Consider the following 15,951-nt stretch of genomic DNA (forward strand, 5'->3'; position numbering starts at 1 on the left):
ACTCCAGTGTGTTCCAGCAAACACTCTCAGATCCACTGCTGGAGTTTGCAGGAACGTCCATTTCCATGTATTATGTGTTTTCACTTCTGTCTGACTCTTTGCGACCCCGTAGACTGTAGCCTTCCAGGCTCCTCTGTCCATGGAATTCTCCAGACAAGAATACTGGAGTGGGTAGGCATTCCCTTCTCCAGAGGATCTTTCTGACCCAGGGATTGAACCCAGGTGTCCTGCATGGCAGGCAGATTCTTTATCATCTGAGCCACTGAGGAAACCCTGTCAGTTTCCTTATTGGCTCCTCTATACTGGGCATGAACAGGAAGTCTTGTAAAGGCAAAGAAAAGAGTAACATCGGATGCACAGACTTGAAGCAGAAACAGTTGCGTTTCTAAGTGTGAAAAGGGTTAAACTAATCTATAGCTCTTATGCAATTACACATATATTGTGTGTGCTCAGTCTCTCAGTCATGTCTCTCTGTGACCCCATGGACTGCAGCCTGCCAGGCTCTTCTGTCCGTGGAATTTTCCAGACAAAATACATATACTAATATTATTTTGTTTCACAGCATTTTAAAATAATTTGTTGAATAGTTTTTTCCTTCATTTGATTTTATGAGAATCTAGGTATTATTTGGCTTACATTGACATTCTGTCACCACTGTGATATCTGTATTAGTAAGTAAGGTTAAAAAAAAATTTAAGTTGAAAATCCAATAATAAACATCTTAATAATAATATGGGTTGATAGACAAATACACAAAGACCCATTTAAATTTTTTATCACTTTTAATAAAGAGAAATGAGATATTAGCTCCCAATTGTGCATTTCTAGACAGCAAAGCTTTACTTTGGGTCAGGCATGAAAGAGTTTATACTGAAAACACAAGGTGTGCTACTTCTAAAGGGTTATGTTTTAGGGTAGCTCTTAAGTGTGATTAAATGAACCCATTTTAAAAGGTTATTTTTTTGCCTTTTCTTTTACTAGCTAGACTCTTCTGTTTATATTAAGTATATTCCCTAGGTTGGGTAACTATATCTCGAGATGATCTTAATTATCTAGTATTTGTCTACATAAGTAAGTTCTTTTCTCTTATTTAATTCCACAGTGATTCTACTGTTAAACTGATTTCCAAAATAATAAAACTCTCATAAGGCTATTTTCATTGGGTCTTCTATGTAAGAAAGGAGTCTAATATATCAAATAGTAGTGTAGTTTCTAACACCAACTTGTCTTATTTCAAAATCTCATTCTATAACTTACCATGTTATGACCTTGGAACAGTTGCTTAATCTTTTTATGTCTTATTTTCCTAATCTGTGAATTGGGAGTAAAAGTGTATACTGTGTGTTATTGTTATTGTTCAAATTAAATTAATTAATACATGGAGAGTGCTGACAACATCTGATACATAGTAATTGTTCACTAAATGTTACTTTATTATTGTAATTATCATTTGTTTTAGTTTCAAAATATTTAACACAGAATGCCTTATGACAAAATTTCAAAGGTTTTTGTAGTAGAGCATATTCCTATACGGGCTTCTCTGGTGTCTCAGACAGTTAAGAATCTGCCTGTAATGCAGGAGACCTGGATTTGATCCCTGTTTCAGAAAGATTCCCTGGAGAAGGGAATGGCAACCCACGTCAGTATTCTTGTCTGGAGAATTCCATGGACAGAGGAGCCTGGCGGGCTACAGTCCATGGAGTCACAAAGAGCTGGACATGATTGAGCAACTAATGCACACACGTGTCCCAAGAAAGGCCCATTTCTACTAACTCTAGCAGTTAGAGTTAACATGTACACAGTGCTTTAACTGGATGCAGGATTCCAGGGGTCAAACGTTATCATACAATATGGAAGAGGCAAGTTATTTGTGCTAAGTTAGACATGTTGGATGACTTTACATGAGCTTTTTAGGCCATACACTCTTGGTTGGTAGACAGGCATAGAACTAGGAGTTAAGTCCACAAAATGTTTGAAAATCTGTCCGTAGAGGTCTTTGAAATCATACAGATAAGATTCAAATCAAACCTTGGCTTCCCCATATATAAAGATGAGGCTAATGCCTATTTTACAGATTTTTAAGAATTTAATAGAAAAGAGCCAATGTATTATATGACGTGAAGGTGGCACTCAGTAGGTATAATCGCTTTTCTCTGAATCAGTGGCTACATTGATGGCCGCTGGAATCAATTCAGACACCAAATAACACCCCCAGCCAAACATGACCTGGGTCATATCCCATATCCTAGAATTTCTTCTGATTAGGATGGACCTTGGATCGTCCAGGCTATGTGCAGCCTTAGTGCTGAACCCCACCTAGGTTCTGGGGCTAGAAGACCTAGAACAAGGTGGAGGCAGCTGATGGAGATAGTGTTTTCAGCCTCAGAATCCACCAGCTTCTGGAGCTTCCTGAACCTGAACCTCTGCTGATTATGGCTTGTAGGCTGTTCTGTTTGGCAAAAAGAATTTTTAAATATACTGAATGCTAGTTGTTAATGTTTGTAAATTAGGAGACTTACCCCCAAAGCAGGTCCTGTGGCTTCCCTAGAAAAATCAGAAGATGCGGTCCTCTAAGCCTTCTCCTGGTTGATGCAGTGGGCTGGAGCCAAGAAACTGCTTCTCCTTTACATGAGCAGACTCTTTGCTGCAGGGCCTGGGAGGTAGTGGGGCATGGCACCTGTTCTCAATAACACAAACTCTTTTCCTTTGGGCAAATTGATATGATTTTGATATTTAATGTTATTATTTTTTAAATTTTTGGCTATGCTGGGTTTTTGTTCCTGCGTGTGGGATTTTCTCTAGTTGTGGCGAGCCAGGGCTACTCTCTAATTGCAGTGTGCAGGCTTTTCTTTGTGGTGGCTTCCCTTTTTGCAGAGCACAGTTTCTAGGACACGTGGGCTCAGTAACTGGGGCTCCCAGGCTCTAGAGCACAGGCTCAATAGTTGTGGCACACCGACTTAGCTGCTCCGTGGCGTGTGGTGTCTCCCTGGATCAGGGATCAAACCTGTCTCCTGCATTGGCAAGTGGACTCGTCACCCCTGAACTGTCAGGGAAGCCCATTATTTTACATCTTTTAAATTCAAATGACTATGACAAAACCTCTGACATTCTATATGACTTTCATGGATTCCCACCTCACCCCTCCTGTAGTGTACTTATGGTGAGGTCCTAAAAAAATTTTAGTACTGACTAGAGTCAAAGGCTAGTAAAACTAATTTTAAAAGTGCAGTATCATGGCAAAAACCACTACAATATTGTAAAGTAATTAGCCCCCAACTAAAATAAATAAATTTATAAAAAAAAAAAAGTGCAGTATCGCAGTAACATCCAAGAGATGAAAACCAGTTCAGGTTTGCAATTGACATTTATAACTAATGATAATTAGTAGTTCCTTAAATTAAAGCTTTATATTTTACATGATTTTTATTGCTGTCTTTTCAGAGCTATATTGAAAATTAGCAGGGTTTTATGACTTTGGCTTGTGTTAGTTAAATGAATTTCAATGACTTATTAACATAAACAAAAAAAAATAATATGCTTTGGGATATTAACAAAGCAAAATTCAGGTCAGATGTGAATTAACATGTTCAAGTGTTTTAATGCCTCTTGAAAGTGAAAAGTGAAAGTGTTAGTTGCTCAATCATGTCCAATTCTTTGTGACCTTATGGACTGTAGCCTACCAGGCTCCTCTGTCTTTGAATTCTCAAGACGAGAATACTGGAGTGGGTAGCCATTGCCTACTCCAGGGAATCTTCCTGACCCAGGGAGTGAACCTGGGTCACCTGCATTGCAGGCAGATTCTTTACCATCTGAGCCACTCATCTGACTTTTAGACTGTATGTTTGAATATTTTTTGAGTTGAACCATAATAAAGTTCAGCTAATGTCTTCTTGTGAAGTAAACTTTATCAGTGCAGTGCTAGTGTGTTCTTATCCATTGACATATATTGAAATATTTGAAGCTATGAGTAATTATGCAAGTAGAATATATAAGATTAATATTTTAAAGTCTAAATTTCACAAATTAGTACCAGTTATTCTAATGTCATTCGTTCTTTGACTTAATTTCTTTTCTAGTGTGGTATGTGTTGGTGGAGATGGATCTGCCAGTGAAGTAGCCCATGCTTTGCTTCTTAGAGCCCAGAAGAATGCGGGGTTGGAAACAGACAGCATCCTGACTCCTGCCAGAGCTCAGCTTCCACTTGGTGTGATACCAGCAGGCAAGGGACGGCCCATGGGTTTGCCAAGTGAACCCTCTCCCCCATCTCTTCCTGTATTACTTTCTAACCTAGACAGCATCATACAGAGTTAAATGCACAGACTTTGAGTTTGAAAGACCCATGCTTGGCATCTCCACTAGCACATGTGAGATGGTGCCCAAGTTATTTAATTTCTTTGAGCCTTATTTCTCTAAATAAGAGAGAGATTACACACATGATACCCCCTTCATTGTGAGATTATTATGGTATTAAATTAGAAGTATATGTGCAGAGTGTAATATAGTTAAGCAAACAATAAATGGGGCTATTATTCTACCTTCCCATATAAAGGTTTAATGATCACACAGTTCCAGATATGAAATTTCAAAATAGGGCCACTCCAGTCAAGCTGCTTATAATTCCATTTGGAATAAAATGTAGTAACTCAATTCCTGTAATTGAAGTATAAACAGATAAGTTTGAGAACGCCAAAAGGATTCATCCTGACTGCTGTATCTACAGCAGCTAGAACAGAATGTGACACCATGAACACTTAATAAGGTTTAAGTGAATAAATGTAAAGAAATTATAGAGCAAGTGGCACTTGAAATGGACCTAAAAATAGGTAGGATCTGGCCTGAAAGATAAGAATAAGCTATTTTCCTGGCTGCAAAAATAGCAAGTGGCAAGGCAAAATCCAGGAATGCGAAAGAAAAGACCACAGGCCATTTGTTGGGTGGTACTGGTGTCAAAATTGATCTAAACTTTGGTGGCTTCTGGGTGCCACAGGAAAGGGTCTGAATTGATGTTAGGGAACAATGGGAGGTTTGGACAAGGGAGCAACGTTCTGGTAACCTGTTCTAGGAATAAGCCTGATTAGGGGAAGGGAGGAAAAGAAAGTGGGATGAGTCAGGGAGAGCCTCTAGAGCAACACCGGCATCTGGAACAGACAGCAGCATCTTTTTACAGGTTTGTTATGTTAATCGAGTCCTTCCTCCCAAATTGTTATTGAAACAAACAATAGTGAAAAAGGTGATATTTTTTCACTTTAAAACATCACATATTATCATCTCTATAAGAAGAGTAGAAACAATTACAGTTGACCCTTGATCAAGTTACAGTCGGCCCTTCTTTTCTCTGCACTCTCAAATTCAACCCACTGGCAATAGTGAAGTACTACAGTATTCACTATATAGGGCTTCCCTCATAGCTCAGTCAGTGAAGAATCTGCCTGCAAGGCAGGAGACTTGGGGTCTATTCCTGGGTTGCGAAGATTCCCTGGAGAAGGGAATGGCAACCCACTCCATTATTCTTGCCCGGAGAATCCAATGGACAGAGGAGCCTGGCAGGCTATAGTCCATAAGGTCGCAAAGAGTCAGGTACAGCTGAAGTGATTTAGCACAGCATAGCATAGTATTCACAACTGAAAAATATCCACATCTAAGTGAATCCACTCACTTCAAACCCATGTTGTTCAAGGGTCAATTGTATTGTTTCCTATGAAAATAGAAAACAATGCACATGGTTGAAAATGAAATCAACTTTCTATCCATTCAGGAACCAGAGTCATTTAGTATGGATTTTAGTATATTTGTATTATCAATCAACAAAGAACAGGAGACATACCAATGCTCTTTTAGAGTAAAAAGTCCCTCATAAAGACAATAATTTAAAAGGAGAGGGATATAGGGATATATCCTTATGATTATAAAACCTATTAAGAAAAATCTGTGAAAATAAACCCTTTAGGTAAACAATAACAAAATGCATCAACTCAAAAAGAGGCATTGGAACCACACTTTGACCTTTCCGTGTCATTTTAGGAGTATGTCTATAACGGTGGAACTTTCCCAACCTTTTCCTTCTGGCAGAGTGGATATGCTTAGCTCACTGTTTCTTTTCCATAGTACTTACACCCCTGAGGTCACTCATTCACTGCTGTGCATCAAAAGTGGAAGGATAGGTGTCCCCACAGGTATGCATTTGACATCAAGTGAATAGTGAGCTAGAAACAATTGTGGTTATGCTTACTTTTTAATATGCAACTCAGATTTTATAGAGGAATAGCATTGAGTTTTATTATCATCATACTTTTTAAGCACATCTCTGATTTTGAGAGCATTTTCCAGATGCAGTGGATATGTATTGATAGAAATGGCATTTGAATACTTTTCGTTTAGAAGATACAGCCTGTTGCCAAAACTTTAGTGGTCGTGTAGGAGTTCCAGCTTATGGATTGCATCTAATAGGAGGAAATCATGTGCAAGATGTAATTAATATGAGGGCTCTATGTCTGGTCAGGGCTTTGTAGAGACTGGGAACAAGAGCTGGGCAGGAAGTTTCTAAGCCAAATGCAGAAGACAGTCTGCCTCTGAAGCCATTTGCCTCCTGGAGAGAGACACCCAGAGGAAGAGTGTTTAGTACATTACTCCACTGAGCCAACAGACTAAACCGCTGAATTATGATCAGACTCAGATGGATCAGATGTGGGGAAGCCTGTATTTGAACTGCTGGCCATTAGCAATGGTGTTTGTTGCTATGGGAACTGGTGCTAAGGAACTATACAGAGAGATTCCGATTAAAGGGATGAGGGGGAGGATAGAGAAAAAACCAAAGAGGACATAAAAATAAAAAAGCAATCCAGTTGATGTAAAACAAGGCTCAACCCACATACTGATGACTGGGAACCATATATTCCTATAGAATTCAAAAATAAATTCATGCATTCCAATTAATTTAAGGAGAATAAAACGTTGCCAAGGGACTGTTAATTTCTATATTTCAGGCAAAGAACCGAAGTGGAGGTGCAGTTTTCATGAGAATTTTAGATATGCTTGACTAGGAAGTCATTACATCACATTTATCTGTTTGGATGTGGGAGACATTAATGGCTTTATGAATATTCATGATGTCTGGTTAATTAAGTTAATTGTTTTGCAGAAGTGCTTGCACTTCCAAGGACAATTTTTTTTTCTTTTTGCCTCATAGTTTCTGCCTGGTTCTGCTATCAGTCACGCGTTACGTGATCTGCTGCTTCTGTCCTTACTCGTTGGATTTTAGCAGATTTGGGGAGGTGGCAGTGAGTCAAGTTGCTGGTAGTGTTAAGAAAAACAACTTTTCAGGCTAATTAAAATGTTTACCTTGAGGCAGAACATTTATAGCTTTTGTGAGAATGCTAAAATTACATAGTTTTTATTTATGTGAGCAGCATGTTCTTTTGGCATGTAGATATCTTTTTGGATGGATCACATTTTGTTTCAGGAAATTGTACTCTTTTAGATTATTCAAACAAAAATATGAAGCGATCCACAGTTTTATAATTTTACATCTACTTTCTTCATGAACTTTCCTCTTAAATTCAGAGTGTTAAAAAAAAAAGTTCTTCAGGATTAAGGTACAGGTTAAGCAGAGTAGATGACTAAAATGATTTTCTGACTTCTGGTCATGTCTGTTATCACTGCCAGGTTCAATGGAATTAAAGGAAAGTGGCAAAGTTGCAAAGCCTGAGAAGACATAAAAACAAAAAGCAATCTCTGTCTTTCTAGGAGGATTTGTGCTTGGGCATACTTAGCATACTTCAAATTCAAGGGAATAAATGGTCTTTATTTTTCTTGAGTCATGATATGTGTCATTCTCTATTGCTCATGACAACATTACATTATGTTTTTAAGTAGTCTTTCTAGAGGAATGCTTTTATGGCCTGCTCCTAATTAACCATGGTAATGGAGGAAGTGTGTTTCATGGAGTACTGTAATCCACTGATAATCTTAAATATCTCACTCTAATTATGTAGCCTCCTCCAAAACCTTCAACATAAATCTGGTTGGGAAGTAAAATAGATTGATTTGTTTTTGCTTCCCTCTTGCCAACCTAGTCCAGATTAATTAGCAATTAGATGGCCAAAGGCAGCCTATAGAGGGTCAAAGGATAATTGGAAAGGCCTAGGTGATTGACAGCTGGTAAAGATCCACTGAGGAACAGATTTCTGGACCACTTTTCTCAGACCTTAGAGTGCATACAAGTCACCTGGAAAACTTGCTAAGACATGGACATCTGGGCCCACTCCTAGCTACTCCCTTTCCATAGGTTGGAGGTGGAACCCAGAGATTTCCCTTTTTAACAAGCTCTAGCAGGTACTGTTGATGCAGCTGATCCTTGAACCATAAATTCTGGATAAGGGCCTCTCCATATATTGTACATAACCTGAAGACCTTATAAAATGCGGACTATGACTTGTTAGGCATGGAGTGGGGCCTCACAGTCAACATTGTAATAAACATGGAGATGTGGCCATTGCTGTTAGATTATGGGACGTATTTTGAGTAACAAGGGTCAGAACATAAACTACCTTTTGATGAATCAGTTAAAATTAGTTTACCAGTTGGTCAAGGTGGACATTTCTTTGCATTGGTATCATTAGAGGTCTGAAAATCTAAATGCTTAGTAGGTACCTCATGATTATTATTGTATTGTTTGATAATGGCTGCACTGCCTCAACTTCTTCAACTGAGAACCCAAGCATATATCCATTCAAAGTGACAAATCAAAGGGATTACATATGACCACACAAGAAAGTTCCTGATTAGCAAAGCCAGGGGACTAGTCTTTGCCTCGATAGCTATAGTGTTTGTGTGCTTAGTCACTTAGTCGTGTCCAACTCGTTGTGACCTGATGGACTGCAGTCCGCCAGGGATTCTCCAGGCAAGAATAGTGGAGTGGGCTGCCGTGCTCTCCTCCAGGGGATCTTCCCAACCCAGGGATCGAACCCAGGTCTCCCACATTACAGGTGGATTCTTTACTGTCTGAGCCACCAGGGAAGCCTGATAACTATAGTACATAATATATCCATGCTAGCACAGCTCTTGGCAGTTACCGGACTTTAATCAAGAAAAATTATAACTTCTTAATTTTAAATCCTTTTTACTTCCTGGGAATGGGCTAGCTGATATTTCCCCCTTTGAAAGCAAGCCTTTACCCCAAGATCTCAGACACACAAGTATTACAGGGGTGTGACTTGAGAGAGCTCTTTTTCTGTGTAGGCTGGTGGGAAAAATTCATGTGGATCTTAAATTATCCTAGTGATATGGAGAAATCTGTGTCTCAATACAGATGCTCATACTGTGGCAGATACTGTGGAAAGAAGTATTTTCTTCATCTATAATACAATATCTCAGATAAGAGAAGAGACCCCAACTTTGTTAAGAGTTTTATTGTTTTTCAGTTGCTAAATCATGTCTGACTCTTTGCAACCCCAAGAACTGCAGCTCTCCAGGCTTCCCTGTCCTTCATCTTCTCCCAGAGTTTGCTCAAACTGATGTCCATTGAGTTGGTGATGCCATCCAACCATCTCATCCTCTGTCGCCCCTTTCTCCTCCTGCTCTCAATCTTTCCCAGCATCAGGATCTTTCCCAATGAGTTGGCTTTTTGCATCAGGTGATCAGAGTTTTGAAGCTTCAGCATCAGTCCTTCCAATGATTATTCAGGACTGATTTCCTTTAGGACTGACTGGTTTGATCTCCTTGCTGTTCAAGGGACTCTCAAGAATCTTTTCCAGCACCAAAATTTAAAAGCATCAATTCTTTGGCTCTCAGCCTTCTTTATGGTCCAACTCTCACATCCATGCATGACTAACTGGAAAAACCATAGCTTTAACTATACTGACTTTTGTCTACAAAGTGATGTCTCTCCCTTTTAATACACTGCCTAGGTTTATCGTAGCTTTTCTTCCAAGGAGTAAGCATGGTTTAATTTCGTGGTTGCAGTCACCATCTGCAGTGATTTTGGACTCTTAAGAAAATAAAAGCTGTCACTGTTTCCAGTTTTTATCGATCTATTTGCTATGATCTTAATTTTTGGAAGTCTGAATTTTAAGACAGCTTTTTCACTCTCCTCTTTTATCCTCATTAAGGGGTCCTTACTTCCTCATTGCTTTCTGCCATTGAGTGGTATCATCTTTTTATCTGAGGTTGTTGATATTTTCCCCAGCAATCTTGATTCCAGCTTGTGATTCATCCATCCCAGCATTTGGCATGATGTACTGTGCATAGAAGTTAAATAAGTACCGTGACAATATACAGCCTTGACGTACTTCTTTCCCAATTTTGAACCAATTCATCATTCCATGTCTGGTTCTAACTGTGGCTTCTTGGCCTGCATACAGGTTTTTCAGGAGACAGATAAGGTGGTCTGGTATTCCCACCTCTTGAAGAATTTTCCACAGTTTATTGTGATCCACACCGTCAAAGACTTTAACATAGTCAATGAAGCAGAAGTAGGTGTTGTTTTTGGAATGCCCTTGTTTTTTCTATGATCTGACGGTTGTTGGCAGTTTGATCTCTGGTTCTTCTGCCTTTTCTAAATCCAGCTTGTACATGTGGAATTTCTCAGTTCATGTACTACTGAAGCCTAGTTTGAAGGATTTTGAGCATTACCTTGCACAAAGAGCTTGAGAAAGAATTTAAAGCCTATCTCTTGTACTTTACAGTGATTTTATATTTTTTCTTAGTTATTATTTGGCTTCTTTTGTGTGTTTATGTGTTTGTCTCTGCTTTCCAGAGCCATCCTTCTACTGTTAGTGCTCTTTTTGGTAAAGAAGTTAGAAGCCTGTTTATTAAAGTTGAATGGGGCAGATTTTCATATAGCTAACACTCTTTCAGGTAGAAAATATACATTCACAATGGAACAAGCTGTGAGCAAGTAGATACTATAAAATGTTTTCTAATTTTTAAGTTATTTAAAGATGAAAAATTCAGTAGCCATTCGGTGTGCATCTATGATGTGAACAAAAACTTACAAACTTCCATGTAATTTTTCATTTAAACATTACATAGTGACATCTCTATAAAGTAAGAGCAAATGGTTAGTTTAAAATGTTTGCAAGAAATAGATAATTTGGACAGACTGATAATTAGAAGTGAAATAGAATCTGTAATTAAAAAAAAAACAACTTCCTACAAATAAAAGTCTGGGACCAGACGGCTTCACAGGCAAATTCTACCAGACATTCATGGATAAATTATACCGATTCTTCTCAGACTCTTCCAAAAAATTGAAAAGGAAGGAACACTCTTAAATACATTCTATGAAGCCACTATCACCTTCATACCAAAACCAGACAATGACACCCCTTAAAAAAGATTACAGGCCATTATATTTGAATTTAGATGTAAAAATTCCCCACAAAATGTTAGCAAATGGAACTCAACAACACATAAAAAAGATCATATACCACATCCAAGTGGGATTCACCCCAGGTTCACAAGGATGGCTCATCATCCACGAATAAATCAATGTAACATACCACATTAAGAAATAAAAATTAAAAAACACCTAAAATGTTGGCTACGCTGATCATCCACATTTTACATTTGATTTGGCAGGATCTACTAATGTACTGGCACATTCTCTCCATGGAGTTTCTCATGTGGTAACTGCAACTTTGCACATTATAATGGGTAAGAATTCTTCCAAAGAAGTTCATGTTTTCTAAGGAAGATTATTTTATTTCCTCCAGACTTGCCAGGACAGCTTCTTTATCTCTCAAAGCAGAAAAACATTTGAATAAAAACTGAATGTTAGTTAGTCAAAGTTTCACTATTTTGATTGATGATTTTTCACAATATAGGTGCTATAAAGAGTAGAGAATGTAGTTTTACTGTAATCTGGATAGGAAAAAATACAATGATATTCAAGATCCCAACTTTATAACCAGGTCAAGAAAATCCATGCACAATATCAGGAACTGTTGTTTTACTACAAAACTCTGGGACTAGTTATTAAAGGGAAAAAGAAAAGCACAAGAAAAAAATTTCCAGCCCATGTCCTTCCACTAAACCTTTTATTATCTCAACTGATATAAAGCATATAAGCACTAATATATGCAAATCTGTTAAATCTGAGTTTAGTTTGCACATGTACTTCAACTTTACTTCCTTAGCAATGTTTTGTTTAAAACAGCAGTAAACTGCAAAATTTACTGCTTTCTTTTTCTTCCCTTGGTACCTGAAAAAGCCATAAATGGCAGTTGCAGTCATTGTAGGTAAAAAGAGTAGAAGAGAAAGCAGCATATTTATTACAGTATAAAGTAGCCTGACACTTTGTTCTTCCATGAGTAAATAAATATGCTCTTCTATGTTTGCCATTTTGACGGTATTTACCAACACTAATATTGGCCATCACATTCAAGGGCATGTACAACCAGTCGATGTCTGTACCTTCAGCTCCTCTGGCAAGTTTCTTCGCTTTGGGTTCTCAGCCATGTTTGGCTTTGGTGGGAGAGCTTTGGCTGTGGCAGAAAATCATCGATGGATGTCCCCTAACCAGCGGATGGATTTTGCTATCATGAAGGCACTGGCAAAACTAAAGTTAGTCTTTTTTTCTTAAACCCCAAATTTCATATCCCCAGAGTCAGTGACTGCTAAAAACAGATTTCATTATGTTGTAGGGCAGAAGAATGTGAAATATCATTTTTACCATTTAACAGCTCTCAGGATTTAGAAGCAAGGTAAGTTAAAAGCTTCACTCAAAGTAATACAGGAATCTTTATCTATTTTTAAAGCATAAAATAGTTTGATATAAACAGTGTATTAGACTTGGGATATTTGGTTGTTATTCTATCATACTGGAGAAGGAAATGGCAACCCACTCCAGTGTTCTTGCCTGGAGAATCCCAGGGACGGCGGAGCCTGATGGGCTGCCGTCTGTGGGGTTGCACAGAGTCGGACATGACTGAAGCGACTTAGCAGCAGCATAGATACTATTAGACCATGTAGCTAGCTATTTATTGATTATCTGCTATATGCCAGACACTTTGGACACAATGAGCCAATGAACAAGCAAACAAAATCCATAGTTTCTGCCCTCATGAGAATTTCTAGTGCAGACTAAAAACATTTTTCGAAGTCACACAAAGGAAGTGCTGTAGTCTTTAAAAAAAAAAAAAATCATTGTTACTGATAAATCAATGAATCAAATAATGCAGTAATGGAATTTTTCACATATTTTTACTTACTGTCTAATAGCTATAACGTTGAGTTCTACAACCATCTCATGTTTAATAGATGCCATTTTTTGTGTGTGATGTGTTTTTGTCTCTTGTTTTCTTTTAGGAGGGCACAAGGATATCCCAAATCTGGTGAGTCTCAAATTACCTCCCTGAGAACTGAGCTGGGCTCTATTGACATTTTGCTCTGGTGAGGGAAAATAACTGATCCCTTCCATTACCTTTAGATTGTAATGATCAGTGGCAAATGATCCAGGGTGAGTTCTTGAATGTCAGCATTATGGCAATCCCGTGCCAGTGTTCAGTGGCACCTAGAGGCTTGGCACCTAATACCAGGTTAGTAAGCGTTTTTATTGAATTGTTGATACTTTTCTATAAACCACATTTATCTGTCAGAATAGTCAGATAACTCTTGGCTGGCTAGAATATGATCAAGAGGAAGTCATCTTTGACTGTATAGTATTAGAGATTCTAAGGCATTTGTCATTAGATTAGGCTGAGAAAAACTGTTATACTGGAAAAATAATTACTCTGATTTTTTTAATATCACTGAAGCTAAAATAATATTCTTTGGGTTTTATTGACATGATCTTATTGTGTTATTTATGCCCACTTTGCTCTTTTATTTATGTTATTTACCAGTCATTGAGAACATTATGTTTAATTCTGATACTTATTATGGCTGTCCCTGACTTTCAATTTTAGTGCAGATGTAAACATTGTTAGCAAAAATGGCAGGTATGTGTGTATGTATGATACTTTTAGTCAAAGGAAATATTTTAGTTGTATTTAGTATGAATAGTGATGCATCTGAATATACTGCCCACATTTTCATGAGACATTTTATATATCATTTTATCCACAAGTGATAGTTAATCCATCTCTTGTACATCCCTTTCATGTAGTTTCCCATCATTGGTCTGAAAATATTTCTCTTACATTCATTTAGAGCATAGAAGAAAGGATGATGAATGTTGTGTAATATGACTTAGATACGTACTTTGGCAATTCATAACATCATTTTAATGATTAGTTTCAACTTCCCTGCAAAATATTTAACCTGAAGGATTAACAATTGGCAAAGGGATGATTTAGAATGTTTCCCTTGACTAATGATAGGAAGGTGAGAAACAGGGAAACATCTAAAGTTAGAAGAGAAGAGAAACTATTTAAAAACCAGATGTCAGGGCCCTCATTAACTATCTTTAGTGCTGAAGCTTGCAAGGAGTATTTTGAAGCTTGTATGGTTTAGAAATTGAGCCTGATTGTTTCCTCCCCCTACCATCAGAAACCTTAGATAGCTGTATGCCTCCATAAGGAAACGTCCCCATGAGAAGGGCCGGCTGACCCAAGCTGTGCTCTCCAGGCCATGACATGGTGCTGCTCTGACGCTGCACCATCTCCATGCTCACGCCTGCTCAAGGACCTTTGGGGAGGTAGTCTCGCTCTCTGGGAAGCAGTAGGATTCATGCTTCCTTCCAGCTGCTCCAGACATTCTCCAGCTGGCCTGAAAGTCCACGGCTTACTCTACAGGTTCAGTCAGCACTGATGACTTTTTCAGAGAAGGGTGACTGGTTAGAGATGTCTTCTGTGGATCGTAGTCAAACATGCCGTTTTTGCAAGGGCCTTTATGTAGGAACCTTGGCTGACCAAGATACTCAAAATTTATCTTCTGAATGATTCAGGGAAATTGCAAAGGAGTTTCAACTCTCAGCTTTACTTTTTCACAAGAAAGTATAATTTACTTTAAGATACGTCAGTGCAAGTTGCGGATAGGAACTAATTTTTTTGTATTTGAATTTTGCTAAGATTAAATGCAGTCATATATGGAAACATTGAGAAGAATGCTAGGCACATAGCATGTGTTTCAACTACTAATAAGTATTGAAAGGTAAACACATGAAAACTAAAGAATTAAAATCAAGAACACACAAAACACTCATGTTTTGGTATCGTTGAATATTTAATTCTACTTGGGAAGAGGGGACACGATGGATAAAAGGAATGTTGGACCCTGAATGAAGGGCTCTGGTTCCAGTGATCATTTTTGTTTTTCTGTCTTTGAACCAATCACTTAAACTTGGGGACTTCTTTTCATTCTACATAAGTTGAGTGAATGACTGGATAATCTCCAGGGTCCTTAACAGCTCTATCCTGAGGTTCCGTAAGATTTAAAGAGCTCTTTTTAATGTCGTTGTTGTTATTCTTGGAATAACTTTATATTTGCACTGAAATTGAGCCTAGGAGTCATTTGCACATATTTCTGAAAACTGCCTTCTAAAGCTAGATGCATCTGTGAGCGGCTTTTTGGCACTAAATCACACTTCTAAATTTGCAGCCTCTTATATTGAATCAAACAGTTATGCAAGATTAAAATGTGCAGTCATTTAACTGAACATGTATGGTAGCATTTGTTCACTCCAGTTCATCCATCCAAGGGTCACTTTGATTTATCTGGTTTCCTGTCACTTAGACCTGCCCTTAAATAAATGTTTAAATCAAACGTTAGATTTTTAAAACTGTTGAACTAGTTGTTACACCATTTGTACTGATTACCTATTTTACAACACATCTTAAAAAAAAATACAAAACATGGTTTTACATTCACTCCCTAAGTAAGTACATTTCAAATTGTGTCTTGATATGTGAATAGGACGCATGATGATTCAGTTTTTTAAAAAGCCCTTAATGTCAGTGCTTGGTGAGAAGTAAGTCGGTTGTCTAATAAAACTAATCTGAAAGGCTGTTTCAT

At 38.0% G+C, this 15,951-nt stretch overlaps 1 protein-coding gene across 9 annotated transcripts in view; it reads left to right on the top strand.

Annotated features, from left to right (window-relative positions):
• CERKL (CERK like autophagy regulator) overlaps nt 1-15,951 on the top strand; it is a 144,990-nt gene that overhangs the window by 110,749 nt on the left and 18,290 nt on the right. For 7 of the 9 annotated variants that reach the window (XM_081581028.1, XM_081581033.1, XM_081581030.1 and 4 more), the window contains exons 5-10: nt 4,077-4,219; nt 11,578-11,652; nt 12,384-12,561; nt 12,642-12,701; nt 13,306-13,331; nt 13,427-13,535. In XM_081581028.1, the coding sequence (XP_081437154.1) occupies nt 4,077-4,219; nt 11,578-11,652; nt 12,384-12,561; nt 12,642-12,701; nt 13,306-13,331; nt 13,427-13,535 (591 nt within the window). The remainder of the gene's footprint in view (nt 1-4,076; nt 4,220-11,577; nt 11,653-12,383; nt 12,562-12,641; nt 12,702-13,305; nt 13,332-13,426; nt 13,536-15,951) is intronic. The other 2 variants (XM_081581034.1, XM_081581032.1) reach the window with 1 other exon arrangement.

Source organism: Giraffa tippelskirchi, chromosome 3, assembly GCF_054371585.1.
Source record: "Giraffa tippelskirchi isolate mGirTip1 chromosome 3, T2T-mGirTip1v1.2.pri, whole genome shotgun sequence".
Lineage (NCBI taxonomy): Eukaryota > Metazoa > Chordata > Mammalia > Artiodactyla > Giraffidae > Giraffa > Giraffa tippelskirchi.